We start from the raw sequence: 13,215 nt of genomic DNA on the forward strand, positions 1-13,215 counted from the left end.
ATTACTTGAGCAAAATTTTAAAATTTAAATCCAGTGACAGTTGTAAGAAAATATTTGGAAAAACAGCAATTTTATATAATGAAAAAAGAGTATTTGTACATTTTTAATGTCTTTTGTACTAAAATATTATTTTATATTTCATTCTTTTTCTTCATCCTATTAGGATGGCAAATTCTGCCACTTAATTGCTAAAAAATCACCCTACCCTGACCTCTTTTCATCATACACAAGTTCTTTGAAAAGTTCTAATCATCTCACATTTGATCACTAGTTTATTACCTTTTCCTACCAAATGACTGATTTTGGTTTTTGGTTTTTTTTGCTCACTTACTTCTTTTATGTATTCATTCTTTTAATGATTTTACAGATGGGGAAACTGAGGCAAAGTTAAACAAACTGCCCAAGATCACACAACTAGTAAGTGGGACATCAAACATGTGCCAGTTATTATTATTGGTACTGGGGATATAGTAATGAACAAAGAGACAAAAATCTCTACCCTTAGGCAGTCTGCCTTCTAGTTACCCTCTATAAACTACCATTACTGTCATACTAACTCGCCTCAACTCTTTGGTTCTCTGTAGCTGTCACATTATACATAAATGCCATAGGCTTTAAACAAATTTCTTCCCCTACATGACCTTTCCCTATTACTAAATTTCCTGCTTTCTACTTCTCACTCTCAAAGTTGATTCAATACCTGGAAAAGGCCCATACACCTTTCCACCAAAATTTAAAAGTCTAATCTACAACACTGCTTGAATGTATCCATCTATCTTCTCTCCTCCAAAAGTTGTAGATACTGAATTCTAAAGGATTATGGGTTAAGACGTTCATGTGAATTATATAAAGACTACATAATTTAGGCAATTATTTAAGAAATAAACAGTACAATTAAAGAATCACTGCATTTAACAGGTAGAAAGGATCTCAGAGGTGATTCTTCTGTTCAATTCTTTCATTTTTTAGACAAGAAACTACAGGATAAAAGTTAAATGGCTTATATGAAGTCATATAATTTTTTCGTTAAGTAGTCAGGACTGAAACACAAATCTCTAATTTAGAAGGTATTACTAATATAATCGCTCTGCTACTATATCTTGGGGTAGGGTAATATTTTAAATAACCAAAAAAATAAATCCAATTGGCTGATGCTACTTTTTAACTATTAGGCATTTCTGAAAATCATAATTTAAAATATCTCTTACCAGGAACAAAATAAAACTGGTTGCAAACCATTAGCAATTGGAAAAGAGACAATCACAATTGCAAAGCAATCACAAAGGAAGTTCTAAATCTTTATAAATGGAATTAAATAACTCTTAATTTGTAAAGCATATATAATTAATAAGAATGAATAATTATACACATATACTATATATTTTAATATTAAAATTGTATACAATATTCTCATATATACTTAACATAGATACATGTATATTTAGCATGCATATCAAATATATTTAAATATATACATCTATATATGAACATTTGTATAAGCATCTACATGCATGGGAATATTTATATGCACATACACACTTATTAAGGTGCAATTTATTGGTAATTAAATGACATCAAGCTCACTGCCATTATACAGCAAGTAAACAAATACCTGGTGCAGAAGACTGGTCCTTTGTGTGTCATTCTATACTTCTCTCTCTTCCTTACCTACTTTCAAACAGACTCTATATCCAACAGAAGTTTCCTTAGAAATGTTTCTAAAACCCAACTTCATCTTCCTCTTATGGTCCCTGTTCTAGTGTAGAAGCGAGTCACCCCTTGCTTTTATTTACTGCACAGACTTTTAACTGGACTCCTATTAGAGGGAATTTTCCCTACCCCATATTTTTCTTTTATAATGCTACCAGTGTTATCTTCCCCAAAACAAAGCTGGTAATATTATGTATGACCTCCCCATAATCTGTTGGATAAAATCCAAGCCCCTTAATTTAGCAAACATGTTTCTACACAATCTGGCTACTGCTTATCTCTCCAACTACATTATGTAGCACGACTTTTCTCTCTTTTCACACACACATACAGAGACATGTTAAACATGTAAATATTTCCTACACAAGACATAAACTCCGTTCAAGAAACAGTGTCATCCTGAAGTCAACTTTTTAATCTACTACTCTCCCTCTTACATTTCCCGTATTAGAGTTCTTATCACATTGACTGGCCTTGATTCACTGACATGATATGATTTATGTTTTAATTTATATTTATGACTCTAATTAGTAACTTTGAAATACCCAATACATAATACCTGGTAAATAATAATATGTATCAATAAGCAAATGAATAAATCAATATTGTTTTACTTGGTCTTTGGAAAACTTTACCAATGTTAAATATTTCCTTCAAATTAAAGGTCTTCCTTTTCCACTCTTTCCATAATACAGTAGGAAAGCACAATAAAATAGCTGATTCATGGAAGCTCTGCCCTTCACATACTGCCCATTAGCTCCAAATTCACTCTTGGCTACCTATCTGTGATAACGGATCTGTGCCCTTGATGTTTTTCTCTTTTACCAGAGAGCCTAATGTCAGTAGAAGACAAAGTAGAACTTTGTCAGTACAGAACACCAGAGATACGCTGCAGGAGGAAAGGATTTTTGCTTCCTGGTTCCAGTGTGCTCTCAGGCAGGCTCCTCCAGGGCTGTGCTTCTCTAGGGCTTGGCTCCTGCAGTACACAGTGGCCAGTAACACCCAGTAGTAATACCTGGTAGCTTCTTCAGGTGGTCTTGGGGCAGAATGCTTCTGGTGAGATAAATCCCCAGGGCAATCAACTAGTCAATCAATAATCTGGATAAGGTCTTCTTTGACTATAATGCTTCTGCCAGTAACCCAGATCATTAGATGCATAGAATAACATATCCATCAGCATGGCATTCTGTACAGCATTGAACCTCATCAAGGTATTCATTTAAAAGCAAAGTAAGTAAAGCCATGAGCTCATGCCCTTTAAATTAACTAGTCTTACCCAGAAGCAACTGGCCTAATTGAAAAGTGGCGTATAACGACTCAATCATGGTGCCAGTTGGTATTATTATACCCTTAAAGGGTAGGGTTCTATTTTTACATGATGCAGGATATGCTTTAAATCAGAAAGCATTTTATGGTGGTGTTTCTCCCATTGCCAGAATACATGGGACCAGGAATCAAATGGGTAGAAGTGGGAGTGGCCCTTCCATTATTACACTTAATAACCCACTTGCATAAGTTCTGTTTCCAGTCTCAGTAGTTTAGAACTCTTCTGGTTTGGAGATCTTACCTCCCAATAGAGAAATGCTTCCATGTGAATTGCAAGATAATATTGCCACCTGGCAATTTCAGGGCCCCGTCACTGAAGCAACCGCTAAAAACTGGGGTTGATCTACTGGCTGATTGATCTCAATAACCGAAGGGAAACTGGTTTGCTTCTACTCAAAAGAGGCAAAAGGACTATGTCTGGAACTGAGAGGTTCTCTGGGGTACCTCTTGGTATTTCTATGCCTAATAATAAAGGTTAATGGAAAACTACAGCAATCATTTAAAAAAAAAAAAAAGCAGAACTATTGAGGATTCAGACCTTTTGTAAGTGAAAGTCCATGTCATTATACCAGGTAAACTCAACTAGCTGAGGTTCTGGCTGAGGGTGAGGAAAATATGGAATGGGTAATGGAACAAGGAAGCCATAAATACCAATACTGTCTCATGATCAGTTATAGAAACAAGGGTCAGAGTAGCTTTGCATATTTTTTATTTGCCTTTCATATGCATGTGTTTTTATCTTCTAACCATTTTTTCTCCTCTCTACTTCTCATTTTTATTTTATATATATGTTGTTAGTAATTAAGAGAAATTTAAATGTGATTGCAATTAAATTTGAAGAGATGATTATAATGTCTCTTGGGGCTGCTTTTCCTCATTTTGGGAAATGTCTACATTTGCAAAAAGGATAGCTATATCTTAATAGCTACATATATAGATCAGTCTTGTTGTATAGAAGTACAAATGTGTTTAGAAGAGTATAAATAGAAGTCGAGTATCCAAAGGGGTGGACTAGACCAGTTATCAATTTATTGCCTAATTTACCCCTTATTGTCGGATCTATGAAAACGGATCTGTGCCCTTTAGATAATTATTCCTTTTAATAGCTGGCATGATGTTAAGCTTTGTCAGGAGAGGACACTGAAGAGACATTTCAGGAAGCAAGGGTTTGGGTTCCTGGTTCCAGAATACTCACTCAGCAGGCTCCGGCAAAGCCTGGGGCTTGTCAAGGGCCTGCTTTCCTCGGGGCCCAGGTCCTGTAGTGCAGGTGGCAACCGGGGGCCCCTGTTTAACAGGTAGCTCCTCTAGCCCCTGACTCCTACAAATGATAGTGGCCAGAGGTCTCCCAGCACTCCCCATCATGGGCAGTTTTATAGCAGGAGTGCCTCTGGCTCTTGCAAGACCTACAATGTGGGAAGCGCCTGCATGTGGTTACTGCAGTGGACAACTGTCAGCAGCCCCAAACAGCCAGCAGCTTCCCCTGGCACCACCCCCCCCCATTGGTTTTTCAGGGCAGTGCCTCCAGTGAGACAACTCTGATAAACAGGAAGCGGTTTCCCCTCAGGTGGGCTCAGAGCAGTGTGTCGCCAGTGAGGTATCTCTCTGTGAACAAATTCCTCAGCACCCCAGGCTTTCCAGAAAGTTTGAAAGGATGACGTCTGTCATCCAAAGGGCAGATTTCCAACAAATTCTGCAGTGTAGCACCACAACAACTTCTCTGCCATCTAATGAGCCATGGTTCTGCTTCTTCAAGAGGGTCTAGATCTTAGGCCCAGGTGGGGCTCCTTCCTTGGGTGCTCTACCTCAGCCCTAAGGTCGGTAGCTGCTTTATATCTGCTATGCCTGTATTCTTTAACGTTCTCTTCACTGCGTGCTAGTCTATCTCTTGTTACTCCAGTCCCTTGCCTTAGCTTTAAATTCTTTATGTTAAACTTTTCTTGATCAAATTACTGTGTACTCTCTCGCACCTTACTGGACTCAGACTGATACAGATGCTGTGACCTCATTACCTTCCGTGTAGGACAATGCCTGACATGAATTAGGTACTCCATAAATAAGAAATAGTTCATTGAATGAACAAATAAACATCTTCATAGGGAGAAAGCAGTATGTTTTCTGCCGAGGACTGTATGACGGCCAAAAGATACCAAACCAAGTTCCTATATAGGCTGAACAAGAGTCAATATAGCAATAGAAATTAATAAAGCTGAAAAGAGTTCAAGATGTATTAAATTTTTCCCTAAGGAATTACAATTTTGACATAGACTTTTTAAAAAATTAAGATTCTCCAAAGTGGCTGTACCAGCTTGCATTCGCACCAACAGTGTATGAGGGTTCCCCTTTCTCCACATCTTTGCCAACATTTGTTGTTTCCTGCCTTGCTAATATTTGCCATTCTAACCCCTGTAAGATGGTATCTCATTGTGGTTTTGCAAGCTGGTACAGCCACTTTGGAAAACAGTACGGAGTTTCCTCAAGACGTTAAAAATAGAGGTACCCTACGACCCAGCAATTGGCACTACTAGATATTTACCCCAAAGATACAAATGCAGTGAAAAGAAGGGGCACTTGCACCCCAATGTTCATAGCAGCAACGTCCACACTAGTCAAACTGTGGAAGGAGCCTACATGCCCTTCAACAGACAAATGGATAAAGAAGATGTGGTCCGTATATACCATGGAATATTACTCAGCCATTAGAAAGGATGAATACCCACCATTTGCATCGACATGGATGGGACTGGAGGGGATTATGCTAAGTGAAATAAGTCAAGCAGAGAAAGACAATTATCATATGGTTTCACTCATATGTGGAACACAAGGAATAGCACAGAAGACCATAGGGGAAGGGAGGGAAAACTGAATGGGAAAAAATCAGAGAAGGAGACAAACCATGAGAGACTCTGGACTCTGAGAAACAAGCTAAGGGTTTTAAAGGAGAGGGGGGTGGGGGGATGGGGTAGCTGGGTGACGGGTATTAAGGAGGGCATGTGTTGGGATGAGTACTGGGTGTTATACGCAACTAATGAATCGTTGAACATTACATCAAAAAACGAATGATGTACTATATGTTGGCTAACTGAACATAATAAAAAAGTAAAATAAATAAAAATTTTAAAAAAGATACCACATTTACCCCCCCAAAAAATAAGATTCTCTAGTAGCAAATGGCTAAACACAAATCTTTTTTTAAAAGACAAAGCCTACTTGGAGATTAGTCTCTAACTTACAAACTTCAGAAACTATGAAATCTTTATTATTATTATTACTATTATTTAAAGAGCCAAGTTGTCACAGAGACAATCAGACACATTTTTACTTGTCAAAAAGACAAATTTCTACTCTGGCATTTTCAGTATCAGATGGACACTTCCTATTTCATAATATAATAAAAATTTTATTTTAAGAACTTTTCTCTGTTATCCACAATTTAAAAGATTAAATTCATTTTTTAAATACACTCACATACATACACACACACACACACCACACAAAAACCATGGTTCTAACCTTTAAAGAGAAAAATATCTAATACAAGGATTCAACAAATTCACTAGCAATTCTAACTTGAGAGAAAGTATGTGGTAAGTACTACAGTAGTTCTGGGATGAAAGGTGTAACAGAAGTTACTGACAGAAACTAGACCTCTAAAGGGCAAACCAGATTTTGGAAAACATGCAGAGGGAAGAAGATGGGAGCATTCAAAACATATTTGAAGAAGCCCCCCAAAAAGTGCAGTTTCAGGCACTAACTCAAAAAATTATTGCTAGAAACCTACTATGTATGAGCACTATCCTAAGAGGTAAGTTTACTGTAGTGAATGAATCAAATAAGGTCCTTTCCCTGAGTTTATAGTTAGTGATGATTAAGTTAAAGAGCAACTAGGTCACAGTATGCGCTACATAATTCTTGGCTGTAACTACTCCTCTCATCAGCACCATCCTTTTATGTAAATGGAGAAAATGCTAACACATTCAGAATAGGTGATCTGAAAATAATATTTGTGGGAAGTGACAACTGCCTGAACTAAGACAATGGGCAATTGGGATGGAGAACAAGGGTCAAAGAAGAAAGGACTGAGGAGGTAGGAGATACAGAACTTAGGTAGGGGAAGAAGATGAGACGTAGGGGCCAATCCCCAAATCAGCCCCATAGCAGGATAAGGGAATATAATCTAGGAAATTTCATCAGAAGAGAAAAACTTGCCTAAATGCAAAATGCAAAAAAAAAATTGTACTGTGCAAAAACATAAATATAAAAGGTACATTTAAAAATAAACCAATTGCTCTCAATAGTTTTACCAAGGAAACAGAAACAATACATATATAATTTTTCCTATATTTAAAATTGAGAATCATGAACAGCACAAAATTCAGTCATTCCAGACAGGAAATACTACAGTAAACAAAAATCTTCCGAGGTTGTTTGTGTGGATATCGGAGGTAGTTGTAGGAACAAACTCACAGAACCTAGTGACTGACAATATGCCCCTTAGATAATGACATAACTGTTATATTAAAAACTGGTTTTAAAATTAAAAGCCAACTGTTTACTTTTAGGTGACAAGTAGACTAAACCCTAAAGCAGAAATACGTGCTTGTTTCCGTGAAGAACAGAACGCCTATCGCCACAAGAGTTGGAAGATATAAGCACCTCCAGTTCTCCTGCTTAGAAGTTTCCTCTGACTGCACACAAACCTTCAACAGAGTGTCACAGGACGACCGCAACAGTCCTATTTCCACACTCCAGTCACATTCACTTAGCACTGAATGAAAATAAAATGTTTAGAGGAGCGGTATACATGTCAAATAATACACTGGTAAGTAGAATTCTCATCTACAGTTTCAGCTGACATAATTGGTTGCTATGAGCTTTGGGAAGAATTAAAAATATCTAAAGATTGTTCCTAGAATCTCTCCCTGAAAGGTCTTGATAGCAATTTTTAACTGCACCACTCTGCTGCAGCTTTAAGAACACAAGGGGCACAAACACACTTCAATAGTCTTAACTAGGAAGTAGACCTGGGTAACCTTTGTTCTCTCACCAACTGTTCAATTCTTAATCTCCAAGAAGATTCTCTGTGCTTCAGGTTTCAGATTAAATGCTGATACAGGTGGCACCATAAGAGACAAATCAAGAATATGTAAAATCCAGATGGAGAGGTTAAAATCCTCTGGATTCCCCTTCAGTCTAAACCTATAAAATCTACATTTTAAGAGTGGATTTTCCAGAGACCACAAGATTTCTTTTTGCATATGCCCTTGATGGAATTAATGAGAGAAGGACAGAAAAGCATATGCTTAAATAAGCCTGGGGGCAACTATAACAAAGGATGAAATTACAGTTTATTAACACAATTCCAGCACTCATAGCGTACTGCTTGCTCTAAATATTCCAGAAAGAACATGCACTATACAACCCAATCTCTGTACCTAACATGCTTATAGACTTTAAGAGGGTGATATATACCAGCTAAATATTGGTCAAAATAGTAGCTAACATTCAGACATCTGCTTTAAAGAGAAGCATCTCTTCCACCTGCTTCTACAGGCCACAAAGATACACTCTAGTTAACATATTACTGACAGGATGATGAGAAAGCTCCTGTCAGACGCTGGCCAGCCGGGTGTTTGAGACAAAATGCACAGCCCCAGCTGACTAGTTAAAGAAAGTCTGGTGAGGTACAATTATAGAGGCATATGACAAGACTTCATGCCTGACTGATTTGAGAACCAATGACATGACTTTAAACAGCAATCTTCTCTACCTCTGGTCACAAAACAGCAATAAGTCAACTGATATACTCTTGTAATATCATGATTTATTCCTTTGCTTTGAATACATGAGACTTCGGTATGATGTTCTGCCAGTCTACCAGAGATTCACTTGGGGCTTAAACATCTAGGGCCTGCCTACAGCATGTATAAAATCAGTGTTCTTGTTCAGGATTACCAGGAACACTTCTTTTTTTTTTTAATTTTAAAGATTTTATTTTATTTTGACAGAGAGAGACTCAGCGAGAGAGGGAACACAAGCAGGGGAGTGGGAGAGGGAGAAGCAGGCCTCCCGCTGAGCAGGGAGCCCGATGTGGGGCTTGATCCCAGAACCCTGGGATCATGACCTGAGCCGAAGGCAGACACTTAACAACTGAGCCACCCAGGCGCCCCACCAGGAATACTTCTGTGTGAACTTGATAATGTATATATCAATAGAATAAACACTAAACTGTTTATGTCCCAATTCATTAAACTTAAATACAGAAAAATGTAATAATGAGTCCTAACAAAATACCACACTTTAGGGGGTGGGGTGGGATAAATAGGCAATGGGCATTTAAGGAGGGCACTTGTGATGAGCACTGAGTGTTGTATGTAAGTGACGAATCACTAAATTCTACACCTGAAACTAATATTACACTGTATATTAACTACCTGGAATTTACATAAAGACTTGAAAACAAACAAAACAAATAAAAAATACCACACTTTAATATGGAGGTAAACTCATGAAAAATTTAAAAACATATCACTACCCTTGATAGTTCTACTAATGTATCTCAAGACTAATTTTTTTTTATTTTAAAGTTTATCTCTATAAATTACAAATTATAATTTTAACTACAAACAGTACCTAAGGAAAGGGACCTTTAAGCAATCTGATTCTCTACCAGTGTATCACCACTAAAACACCCAGCAAGCTATAAGGTTGACTACTATGATTCTAATAAAATATCGTGTTGAAGAGTAAATGCATACAAACAAAATTCCTAAAACCATAATAAAATTATAAATGTAAAGGCACCTTAAGTTATATATGTTCTTCCAATAGTTAAAATTTTTGCTGTAGATTTAAAACATGGAAAATGAGTAAAATTTCTTGAATTAATACCAAATACAGTATAGTCTGCATGATATATAAAATAAGAATGTAAAAAGCTTAAAAGCAAGTCAATTCATTAACACTTAACTATTCCTTCCTTGGTTGTTTCAGAGATTTCACTAAATTCTTCCTAAAAAATAGCTTATTTCTAATTTATGTTATAGTACTGGTCTTTGACCTTAAATGTTACTATGTATGGAATTTACAGTAGATATATACATATACATGAATTTTTCAAGATAGATTCAAGTAAAACAGCTTCCCCCACATAAGAAGGGTAAGGAGATCCTGAAAGCAAGCTTGAGTTATGTTTCTTTTATCAGTCCTACTGTCCCAGGGAATGAACCAAAACAAAGCTGTTAACTTAGAAGTGACATCACCATCAAGTTTTCATGAATTTTCATAAACAATTGGCAGAAGTTTACCTCAAACATAAAAAACAATTCCCTGAATAATACCAAGCCTTTATTAAAATTATTTTATTATTTAACTCAAATAAAATTAAAGAATAGTAGGCATGTTAATATTTACTCTAAACTGCAGATCTAGTCTTTTATAAAATTATAGCTAAAATCATTGAATCATGATTGAATGTTATGCAGATACAATTCTAAGCACATCGTATACATATGTATATTATACATGTGCATATATATACATATTTGTTTATATATATAGCTGTAGAGACAGAGACAGATCTCCTTAATCTTTACAACAACCCTATGAGATTAAGACTATATTACTCCCATTCTCCCAGTTTACATGGGAAGAAACTGAGTCAAAGAGAGGTTACCCAGCTATTAAGAGGTGTTTATAAATTGCAGCGAACACCAATATTTTACAATAGTCATATACTCAGATTTATTTCAAATGTTTTTGTAAATAGGGAAGCTTATACATTCATTCTCCATAGCTCACCGCTGCACTTTAATGAGATCTCTGCTCAATACTACCCTATTAAAGCAGCTTTCCATGACCACTCTACATAAATTGAAACCTGCCCCTCACAACTTTCATCCTGCATACACACTCACTTTATCACTTATCCCTTGGCACTCACCACCAGAAGACATAACAGCTATTTTTATTCATTCATTTCTTTATTTGTTTCATCAGTTCAATATAAGCCAAGAGTGTTTGAACTTTGCTTTGCTTACTGCTGGATCCTTAATGCCTAGAAAGTGTGGAGCATATGGTAGGTTTCATGATAAGATTTAGTTCCTAGGCCTCTGAGACAGTTTTTACAATCTTTTTAATCTCCAGGACAATATCCATATAGAAATATTATTTATAATCTTGAAAAAATAATGTTTAAAAAATAAGGAGGAAGAGAACGGGGAGAAGAATGGTTTTACTTCAATGATAAATTAAAAATAGTAGAAAAGCAAATCTATAAAAAGTACCAAATGACTCAGATTGAATTTCTCAATATCATTTTAAGAAAATGCAAATTACCTGTGTCACTGACTTGTGCTTATTCTCTGATTATACTACATCATATGTTTAAATGCATATAATGTGTTTTTCAGTACATAAAATAATATATTTTCAATATTTTTGGAAAAGTGGGCATATCAATATTATAATTCAAAATCTCAAAAGTGTATTTTTTCAAATGTAGAGTAATGGAAATAACCCAGAATTAGAATCAGGACACCCAGTTTCACATTACCTGTCCCTAATTAGCTATTTGGCCCTGGGGTGGCCATTTAACCTGTCGAAAAATATGCTTCTCATTGTTAAAGACTAAACAGATATCCCAGAGAACTCCTGAAACTGCTGCTAACATACTAAAACTTCATAGAATGAGGTTTTCATTTCTACTCTGGGAGAACAAAACAAATAATATGGTCTTATTCTTATCAATTAACCAAATTTGTAAGGAAGCAAATTTCATGCAACATTACATGTTTTTAATAAATATGTTTAAATTTATATTAAAATTTTTAAGTCAAAATATTAAAATTTTAATGCTTACAGTAGAAAAAAGTTAGGAAACCTAGCAAAATACTTTTGAATATTTTTCTATGACCCAAGAAAACTCTTATTCTCATTGCCTTTACCACAGTAATGAAGACCTTCCAAAAGAACATTTCAGCGAGTAGCATAAAACCTGTGATTAAAAAAAAGAATGCTACTTTGACTTTTAACTTATTATCAGCCTGAAGAGCTCCTCCAAATCAGAACTATTATAGAAGCTACTCCCAAACCACTACTTGGCAACAAAGATGAATCTACCTATTACCAGGTTAGGATAGCAGCTATTATCATGGCCCCTTGATTTCTTTCAAGTAGCTCCAATGGAAAAAGCCACAAGTGAATAATAAAGATCTCATAATAGCTCTTAAGAATTCTTTATATGGTAGAAGGCACTAAAATGAACTCTGGAGAGTTAAAAAGAAAAAAAAAAAACTCTCATCTCCTGATAAGAAAAAATAATTAACCTGACTTAATGCATCTGAGAAGGCCTTCTATAAATCAGACTTTTGTACTTCAAGAGCCAGATTAAAACCATATATCAAAAAAGTATGTAGATATTGTCTCCTAAGTACACATAGAACATTTCTAAGTCTGCGGAGGTTCGTGGGTCTTTTTGTGAAATGCTCAATACATTTTTCTTAAAAGGAGAAGTGTGAAGTACTTACAGTGCTTAATTTGCTAGAGGTAATAATGATGCGCCTCTCATGTAACATGCTGGCATACAGTTGCAGCATATTATTCACATCCACGGCAACAAAATATTCTGTAAGATTTCTCTGTACAAGTGAAAAGTAATTGTGTAAGTTAGAGCTCATGGTGATTACGAAGGAAAATATTTTATACATTTACCAACAAGTCTTAAAGTTCAAAGGATGTTCTTATTAAAAATGGTATTCATTAAAATAATTAAATTTAATACTCTTCTGCAGCTACAAAAAGCACATAACATTCTATTATTATTTGAAACATAATCCTACCCCAGTAAAATGTTTCTCAGAGGGTAATCAGAGGATCACACATTTTCCACTCTCCCTCCCCAAGTACTTATAAAAGAAGCTGATTTCCTGGGCCCCAACTATAGACTTGCTGAATTGTAAGCTTCAGAGTATGGCTCCAAGTTATCTGTTTTTAAAAAAAAAAAAAAATTCCTGATAATTCTTATATACACTGAAATTTGAGAACTGCTGTTCCAGAAAATACATTTAGGTCTGTTTATATTTGCCAATCACTCAGTAGGTAACATCACTGTCTGATAGTATGTACTATGTACAAGGCACACAAAGGTTGAGATGGATTCATAAAGCAGATCTTTGGTCCTTT

At 35.8% G+C, this 13,215-nt stretch overlaps 2 protein-coding genes across 6 annotated transcripts in view; both read right to left on the bottom strand.

The window, feature by feature from the left end:
- The window catches only part of LOC145722335 (DENN domain-containing protein 1B-like), a 390,017-nt gene that overhangs the window by 104,620 nt on the left and 272,182 nt on the right, over positions 1 to 13,215 (bottom strand). The gene's annotated exons all lie outside the window — the stretch shown is intronic.
- Positions 1 to 13,215, bottom strand: part of LOC102748450 (DENN domain-containing protein 1B) — a 209,341-nt gene that overhangs the window by 64,110 nt on the left and 132,016 nt on the right. For all 5 annotated transcript variants that reach the window (XM_081824947.1, XM_081824946.1, XM_081824943.1 and 2 more), the window contains one exon: positions 12,561 to 12,671. In XM_081824947.1, coding sequence (XP_081681073.1) covers positions 12,561 to 12,671 — 111 coding nt within the window. The remainder of the gene's footprint in view (positions 1 to 12,560; positions 12,672 to 13,215) is intronic.

The sequence above is a fragment of the Leptonychotes weddellii genome, chromosome 6 (assembly GCF_054177405.1).
Source record: "Leptonychotes weddellii isolate Sample4059 chromosome 6, ASM5417740v2, whole genome shotgun sequence".
Lineage (NCBI taxonomy): Eukaryota > Metazoa > Chordata > Mammalia > Carnivora > Phocidae > Leptonychotes > Leptonychotes weddellii.